The sequence below is a fragment of the Carya illinoinensis genome, chromosome 2, assembly GCF_018687715.1.
Source record: "Carya illinoinensis cultivar Pawnee chromosome 2, C.illinoinensisPawnee_v1, whole genome shotgun sequence".
Taxonomy (NCBI): domain Eukaryota; kingdom Viridiplantae; phylum Streptophyta; class Magnoliopsida; order Fagales; family Juglandaceae; genus Carya; species Carya illinoinensis.
In genome coordinates this window covers 32,816,745-32,825,949 of record NC_056753.1, presented here as the reverse complement: position 1 = coordinate 32,825,949, position 9,205 = coordinate 32,816,745, and the positions used below count along the sequence as shown (strand labels likewise).

The 9,205-nt window shown below is 38.2% G+C and overlaps 1 protein-coding gene and 1 long non-coding RNA gene across 2 annotated transcripts; both read left to right on the top strand.

Annotated features, from left to right (window-relative positions):
- Nucleotides 1-737: 737 nt before the first annotated feature.
- On the top strand, nucleotides 738-3,903 carry LOC122301908 (protein FAR1-RELATED SEQUENCE 4-like). Its single transcript, XM_043113263.1, has 4 exons — nucleotides 738-879; nucleotides 957-3,058; nucleotides 3,149-3,289; nucleotides 3,841-3,903. Exons 1-4 carry the CDS (start codon nucleotides 738-740, stop codon nucleotides 3,901-3,903), a joined length of 2,448 nt encoding a protein of 815 aa, XP_042969197.1.
- Nucleotides 3,904-6,323: 2,420 nt separating this feature from the next.
- LOC122301047 lies at nucleotides 6,324-8,899 on the top strand. Its single transcript, XR_006240124.1, has 2 exons — nucleotides 6,324-6,957; nucleotides 8,516-8,899. It is a non-coding gene; the product is annotated as an uncharacterized LOC122301047 (long non-coding RNA).
- Nucleotides 8,900-9,205: the final 306 nt, after the last annotated feature.

The following is a 9,205-nucleotide window of genomic DNA, read 5'->3' as shown; positions in this document are numbered from 1 at the left end:
ATTCATTCTAATTGTTTCTGATATGCCAAGATATTAAAACATGTGTAATCAAGGGTGAATGATCTCCTAAGAATGATCTGAAGTGAAGCAATTATTTTTTTTTCCCCAACATAAAGTTAGAATGATAAAGAAAAGGAAAAGCAACCCATTTGTAGTAAGAACTTTTAGTTTGATTGATTTTAGTACATATGGTTTTTGTCTCCTTTTCTTTTGAAAGGTGGCAAAATTTGTTTGTAACCAATCTCAGTCAGAAAAAAAAGACCAATTGTCTACCCTTACCCTTACCTTTATTTTTTTTCCTTGAGCATCCAATTGTCCACTTGATAAATGTGGACCCAAACTCCACATAAGTCATGGATAGATAATAGCTGTGTAAAGGCTCTAACTCACCAAAAGCTTGAAAAAAAAATGCGTAAATTAATTAATATTATGTGTATGGGGTCAACTAAAATTGTCGTTACAACTTTTTTCAATGGGCTAAAAGAAATGTTATTTAAATTATATTCAAATATGCACCATGGCAACATATATCCTAATTGATCAGTTACTGTATGCTGTGTTGGATGAATAACAAAAGTGTTATTTAAATTCGTCACAATTCACTATAGAAATTTTGATGATTCATTTCAGGTATATTTATTTGAATTTGAAAATTACATACGGGATCATGCTAATTTTTACTTGTCATTCTATTTTCCCTCACCGTATTAACATTAATTTTTTAGATGCCACCTTATATGCCCTACCCTCAGCCAAAAAATTCAGATGACTTGAGATCTGAAGCTCCCTCGGCGTCAACTGTTCCAAGTAGTGCAGAAGGCGAACAAAATATTGGAAGTCCATTTAGAATGACGGATGAAAGTTTTCATGACCCCGATGGTATATATATTTTATTAGCTTGGATTTTACGCTATTTTTGTTTTGATGCTAATCCATCCATATGTTTTCTTTCTTAGAAATGTTGTTCGACCTAAATGAAGATTTAGAGGGTACGACAGATGTCCTAGATGATGAGTTACGAGTTGAAGCACCTAGATCCGGGATGGAATTTGGAGATGCCAAAGCGCTTATGATCTACTATAAGCAATATGCGAAGCAGGAGGGTTTTGGGGTACGAACATTTCGGACTAGAAGAGATGATGATGGGAGGCCTGTGTACGTGACCGTTGGTTGTTCCCATGGTGGGAAGTACCAACCTAAGGGTAGTAACATCTCGAAGCCACGACCAACATCTAAAACAGACTGTAAGGCGAAGGTAAATGCAACATTGAACAAGGATGATAAGTGGGTTTTCACCACTGTTGAAAACATGCACAACCACATAACTGTGAGCCCCAAGAAGACAAGACTTTTGCGATCTCATAAGTATTTAGATGAGTATAGTCAAAGGATGCTTGAGTTGAATGACAGAGCTGGTATACGACTGAACAAAAATTATTATTCACTTGTAGTTGATGCATGGGGGTTTGAGAATCTTCAATTTCAAGAAAAAGATTGTCGGAATTTCATTAACAAGTCTAGATATTTAAGGATGGGTAAAGGAGGGGGCGAAGCACTTAATCAGTATTTCAAACGAATGAGAGATCAGAATGATGGCTTCGTCTCAAACATGGACGTGGATGATGATGGGAGGGTACGAAATGTTTTTTGGGCCGATGCACGAAGTCGAGCCGCATATGAATATTTCGGGGACGTTGTAACTTTTGACACAACGTACCTAACTAATAGGTATGGAATGCCTTTTGCACTATTCGTTGGTATTAACCATCATGGGCAATCCATACTATTAGGGGCGGGATTGCTTTCAAGCGAGGATACACATACATTTGTTTGGTTGTTTCGAGAGTGGTTGGATTGCATGAATGGTCGGGCACCTAAAGCCATCATTACCGACCAAGATAGGGCAATGAAGAGTGCCATTGCTATCGTATTCCCCGAAACTCGCCATAGATATTGTTTATGGCATATAATGCGCAAGCTGCCAGAAAAATTGGGATCTCATGCCAAATTCAATTCAGGGTTGAAGATCGACCTGCAAACTGCATTATATGACTCACAGACAACCACAGAATTTGAGATGAGTTGGGGTCAAGTACTTGAGAAGTATGCACTGACAGGCAATAATTGGCTTGAATCGTTATACGAGGATAGATCTTTCTGGGTTCCAGCTTACTTAAAGAGTGTATTTTGGGCTGGTATGAGCACTACGCAAAGGTCAGAAAGTATGAATGCATTTTTCGACGGGTATGTCCATTCTGGAACAACATTGAAGGAGTTTGTAGACCAATTTGATAACGCGCTTAGAAAGAAGGTCGAGGTAGAAGTTGTTGCGGATTTCAATTCTAACAACCAGACTATTCCCTGCGTGTCCCATTTCAACATCGAGAAACAGTTTCAGAAGTTGTATACAAATGCAAAGTTCAAAAAGGTCCAAGGAGAGTTGCTGGGCCTAATGTGTTGCAATTGTTGGTTGATAAACACAGACGGGTGCATTTTAACATACAGTGTCTTGGATGAAATATCTATTGACGACCACATCAAAACGGTCCAATACTCAGTTCACTATAATGAGGAGGAGATGGAGGTCAAATGCACTTGTGCATTGTTTGAGACTAGGGGCATTCTATGTAGGCATGCACTTAGAGTTTGTCAGTTAAGAAAGATTAATGTGCTGCCAGATCGTTACGTGTTGGATCGGTGGAGAAAGGACCTAAAGAGGAGATACACTTTACTCAGAAGTAGTTACGATGACCAACGGGACAGATCTGATGCACGAAATTATGAGCTTGTTGTTAAAAGATGTTCGCAATTGGCAATCAAAATATCCTCAGATAATGAAAAGGTCAGTGCATTCCTACGTGTTGTCAATGAATTTGATACAACATGTGATGCGCCAGCACATGAGTCGAGATACTGCCAAAATAGGAGCAAACCAGATGAGGTGTTGGATAAAGGTAAAAAGGTGTTAAGCCCCAACGTGGTTAGAGGGAAAGGGAGACCCCCAAGTAAGAGGAAGATGCCACCCGTGGAAAAGTTGGCCACAAAGAGAAAGAGACCGGTAATAAATAAGACTTTATGAAATAAACAAACTATATAGATATTTAATTTGGTAATTCTAATATTTTAATATTTTTGTTTTTGAACTTAGACTTGGAGGAAAATCTTGGTGGATGAAACACAATTGGGTGACACTGCAGGATCTCAACAACACCAATTTGATGATGGGGTTGGTGTTGGTGTTGGGACACAAATCTCCATTCTTACACAATCAACTCCACCGGGCAATGAGGTTAATACCATATCTGAAAACCAATTATGTGTCATGTACTATATCAGAAGTTTCTAATTAATACTCGTCTCATTTCTTTTAGATGGGTGACTCAATTGATGGCATGTATGTACCTCCATGGTGTTGAGCATTTAAGGGGGTTTGAAGCTGCCAGGAAACAGAGTTTTTTCAAACTTAGTGCTATTTAGGAGGCCAACATCAGGTATCACTCTTTTTTATACATAGAGTTTGGAAAATTCTCCTTGTAGAACCAAGAACAATGTTTGGTTTTAACTTAATTTGGCCTTCCTCTTGATTAGAACACTTATGTAAATCATATGCACTGACAGTCAATTATTGCAGTATATTTATGAGCCTTATGTTGGATAGTTGGATATAAAAAATAAAAATAAAAAATATTTATTTATGAGCCTTATATACCATCTCAACAAATATAAAAAATAGTTGGATATATTTAGGTGCTTTTGCCGAGTATTGATTGCAAAACAGGGAATGGCTTTATAGGATCTCATGAACAAAATGTAACTTTTTTGTTACTTTTTACGTTGCAGGTTATGCAGTGCCACATAAGCTATTTTTTGCTTCTTTTTGGTAGGAAGACTTCCGGTTTTTAATGGGAGTTTTTTGGTATGGAATTGCAGCAGTAGCTTTTTGTGGTTGTATATATATGTAAAACCTGGATGTACAGATTTAAATTTGATGGTTGATATGTAATACGAAATGATGGGGTCAATCAGATTTCAATCTGGGATGCGGATTTCAATTTCATTATGCAATTGTCAAATTGAACAGGGCAACCACAACAGATTCAGGAACTCGGCATGTATTAAACTGCATATAAAACGCTACTGCTTCTATGACAATTAAACACCAATTCAACTCTTCATGACCCAAATTTAAATCCATTCTTACTTGAATGCAGAGTACTCAAAATGAAGCATTGCCTTAGCTCCCTAATCTCAGTTAGTACTATCCCTACTAATCACAATTTACATGGCACTATAGCAAAAAACTACTAAGGCAATGTCCGCTATTTACATACGATAACTTATCCAAACCAAGCAAAAATAATTACAATAACGACAACCCAATAAAAAAACAATAATTTCTTTTGCTCTACCCTAAGAGTTGTCTCTCGCTCTCGTACTTCATCTTCCTTTTGCAGTACTTCATCTTCCTTTTTACGAACTTCATATTGCTTTTTACGAACTTCATATTGCAACGTACGAACTTCATTATCGCGCACCACTACATCATTCCACATCTTCCAAATTTTACTCTCTCGCATTCGAATGTTCTCCTCTAGCAAGTGAAGTATATCCGCCCAAATGAAAAATTCACATTTCCTCGCTTCTCCCTGCACACAATAATAACTCTTTTAAACGATGTTCAATTTTTTTTTTTCATTGTAAATCATAAACATTTAAACAAATAAATCTTACGCAAAGAAATTCTATGTAGGCATTCTAATTAACACCAACAAGCTGCTTTACCGTGTTATAGTTTGGGCAGGCGAAAAATTTCCTTCCAGGATTTTTAGAAGTGTGCGACGTCTTTAGTGGTGCTTTTGAACCACACCAACAAGTTGGTGTTGGGACACAAAACTCATCAATCACAGACGATGATGACTGTGAGCATGCCATTCGTGAGTCTGAAAAAATTGCACACAGTTTCAGATTTGTAAACAGGGCAAGAGCATAATGTCAAAAGTTAAGAATGTCAGAAGTTACTAACTTCATATCATCAACTGTTGTTGTTGGGTCGACTACTACTGAAGCTGCCTCATTCTCCAATTCCAATACCAATACCATTACCAATACCAATACCAATACCAATAACAATAACAATATCAATATCAATACCAAAACCAATAACAATACCAATAGCAATAGCAATAGCATTAACAAATGAAAAAAAAAACAGCAATAGCAATAGCAATTCCAATTCCAATACCAATACCTATACCAATACCAATACCAATACCATTACCAATAACAATACCAATTACAATACCAATTACAATACCAATTCCAATACCAATACCAAAACCAATACCAATACCAATACCAATACCAATACCAATTCCAATACCAATACCAATACCAATACCAATACCAATACCAATTCCAATACCAATACCAATACCAATATTAATGAAAAATACCAATGAAAAGAGGAATCTGCTAAGTAACAGAATCTGCTAATAGTTATGCCATCACCCGACTTAACTATATAATTCACTCAGTGCAGACACTATCTTTAGCATATAAAAACTGCTCCAATTAGTCAGAAGGCGACCAATCCCAATTACACTTTCAGCACAAGCCCCACAAATGATATTACAAGCAATAGCAATGTATCTAATAATTGTATCTAATAACCCTAGAATGACATAAAAAAAAATTGTAGTAACCCCTACAATGACGTAAAAAATCCAGACACAGTAAACCCTAGAATTTCATAGATACAATTTCAAGAAGGTGATTTGTGACACGGAAAAATACCTTTTTGGGTTTCCGTAGATCTCTGGGCGACACAGGGGATGGGGGTTTCGTATCCTATCGGGGATCGAGAGGAGAAGGGGGGCTGAGGGATCGGGATGGGAGAGAAGGGAGCTAGGGATAATAGCGTCGAGAGAAGAAGGGGGGAGGAGAAGGGGGGATTACCGATCGGGAGGGGAGAGAAGGGGCTAGGGTTCTTCGCGTCGAGAGAAGAAGGGGGGAGGAGAAGGGGCTAGGGTTCTTCGCGTCGAGCGAAGAAGGGGGGAGGAGAAGGGGGGATTACCTACCGATCGGGAGGGGAGATGCCGGGCTAGGGTTCTTCGCGTCGAGAGATTACCGATTGGGAGGTTCTGGATCGGGAGGTTCTGGCCGAGAGGAGAAGAGGGGCTGAGGGGGGCTTAGGGATCGGGAGGTTCTGGCCGAGAGGAGAAGGGGGGCTGAGGGGGGCTTAGGGATCGGGAGGTTCTGGCCGAGAGGAGAAGGGGGGCTTAGGGATCGCGGGAGGTTCTGGCCGAGAGGAGAAGGGGGGCTGAGGGGGGCTTAGGGATCGGGATGGGAGAGAAGGGACTAGGGATCTTCTGGCCGAGAAGAGAAGGGGGGCTGAAGTGCATAAACCGGGTTCGTTTTTAGTGAACCCGGTCTACACGTCATGGCTGCAGTGGATGCAGCCAAACAGTGGCTGCTCCGTAGACATATTCTTTTAAAAAAAGGATGGTTTTATTAGTGCCCTTGTGATAGATAAGGAAAAGTCTTTCCAGCCTCCGGTCCACAGTTCGCACACCACACTCCTGATGCGGCGAACCCGGTTCGTCGCCCACTTCTCCCAAACCACTATTTCTCTCATTCGGCTCCCCCTTCTCATGACCAAGACAACGAGCAGACGCCCTCTACTCCCAGATCTCCCGCACACCGACGCCCCTCACCCCAACCAACACCCCATCAGCAGATCACTCCCCCTCACCCATGAAACCCTAGAAGATTTCGTCCTCACCTCTCACCCTAGCCCCTTCTTCACGTCTCTCACCTCTGAAACCCTCGATAAACTCCATACGGTGTGTTGAGCTTCTGTTGCAAACTCCAGACGTCGCACACCAACCAGATTGCGTCCAGATCTGCCTCCTTGCCAACCTGAGCTGATTTCACTTCCATCACATTACCATGACCATGGTTTTTACACATTTTTTGTCTGCTCCTTTGATGCGTGCTATTTTTTTCTTTTTTGTGTTTAATTTATTACTACTTTTTTTGCTTATTTATGCTTATTACTTCTCCAGTGGTTATTTAAATGGATTCCACTTTATCGTGGTCATCATGTTGTTGCATATTTGTAGTCTGCTGCTTGTTAGAAGTTCATATGAGCAGAAGCTGGTTTTCTAATAGGTTTTATCATCAAATCATAAATTAATAGCTGGGTTCGTTTATATTCTTTTCATTGAATTCCTATTAGTAAGTTTGGTCTCTGAAGAAGGGGGGAGGTGTTTTGTTGTGAATGTTTTCAGGTTCCTTGTTGATTGATGCAGGAAATGCCAATTTTTTGGTGCTAATATATTGGCTTGAGTCTCTAGTTATAAACAAAAGGATAAATTTGCAACCTTTATGTTTACCTTGTTCATACCTTTTGGTCGACAACTCGTCAAAGGGTGGTTCTCTTCCATTTGTTTGATACTTATTTTGTTCTTTCTATTGTTGGATACTGCTGCATGATCCTTGCAAGGGTTGGATTTGGATTCTATAGACATAATATTATAGAATTTGCTCTCATTGGGTTATTTTTTTCAAACCCAATGACTTAATTTACGTTACTCCATTATTAATGGATCCCAAAAATTAATCAGCAATAATTTCTTATTGGCCTTCCATATATATCTTAGGTATCATGAGCCATTGCGGCATCCAGTGGAATGGCTTACATCTTTTGCTTCATTAAATTTATTATGATAATTGTTTTGTCTAGTTTACTACTTCACTGTATAAAGTCATGCCAACCATTTCGATACTTGTCATGGAGATCTGAAATCTAAGAAACGAATCTTTATGACAGTCCAAAGCCACGTTTGATATACTGCTTCATTGAGCTACAAGACAACATATCGACAGCCCACCCAGTTGGAGAATCATTTTTCTAATATTTCAAAAATTGGGATGTAAGATGTGAATGACATACTTCTGGCTTTATTATATACATTTTCTAAATGAAGTGATACTTATGTGACAAAATTGGAAAAAAAATGATCTGACTCCCCTACTGGATTGCTAACAAGAGGATGACTATGATTACTAGATGTGTTCTGTTTCTTCTGGTTATGGTGTTTTCATTAGTATTTATATAATTTCCAGGATTATTTCTTTCTGTCATTTCAAAATATGATGATGAGGTTTTGAAATTCTTTTATTAAATTCCTCTGTTTTTGGTTTTTTTGGAATATTATGATATTGTTCAACTCCCAGCTGATTGATATGGGAAAATTCAATATGATAAGTAAAACTTCGTTGATTTTTAATATTCATTCATTCTTTTTTTCCTCCTCTCTTCTAGTTATGTTCAATGATGCTTGACAGGTTTCCACTATGGTAGAACTGATTTGTTGATTTGTGATTTCTAGTAATAACCGATTTGTTGGTTTGTGATTGTGGTATCTACGGTAATTACCCACTTTGTTTATTGCTTTTGAATCCATGTACGAAGTAGTCTTATTTGAAACTTGAAATTCTTGATTGTACGCAGGGAAAAGCAATATGTCAATTTTTCATTTGAGCCGATATATACTTCAATTGGTAGAGAAAAAGATTCTGACAACGGAGAATGCAATTCGGAAGAGAGATGATGATTTATTGTTACGTGAATATGAAAATCAAAAAAAGATAAACTAATCAAGAGAGAAAATGAGCTTCAGAAGCAAGATGACAAACTTCGAAAGTGGATTATAGAGAATAAGGGTGCACATATATTGTTGTGTCTGTACTGAATCATATCTATTGTAATAGTTTTTTTTATTGGTTCGGACTATAGTTGTAATGTGTTAGTTTTAAATCGGTTGTAGATTGTTCGGACCATAATTGTATGCTATATTGTCTATAAATATAATCATAATAGCTTACTATGATAAAAGTGACCCTATTTCTTAACTTGCATTACTATAAATATATATAGGTTTGGACTTGGAATGAACTGCACTGGTTTATATGCATATATATAGGTGCGTGTGAGTGCTTTTTTACCTTGGGCAGAGATTGATTTGCCAAGTTAGTAAAGGTGTCTGGGATAAGAGCATCTAAGATCACTTCTGTTTTTTGCTTGGATCGGTAGAGGGTACTCTTTTTGAAATGCCAATAAAGAACACATTGAATTATTAGAAGCTAGCCATTTATAATATTAATAAACTCTTGTTGCCCAGATGACTAACACAAGAACACA

What these genes read in the sequence shown, in the direction of transcription:
- LOC122301908 (XM_043113263.1), top strand. Translation starts at nt 738, where the DNA reads ATGCCCTACCCTCAGCCAAAAAATTCAGATGACTTGAGATCTGAAGCT. An exon ending in CCACAAAGAGAAAGAGACCG is followed by an intron (nt 3,059 to 3,148) that starts GTAATAAATAAG and finishes TTTTGAACTTAG; the next exon opens with ACTTGGAGGAAAATCTTGGT. An exon ending in CAACTCCACCGGGCAATGAG is followed by an intron (nt 3,290 to 3,840) that starts GTTAATACCATA and finishes TTTACGTTGCAG; the next exon opens with GTTATGCAGTGCCACATAAG.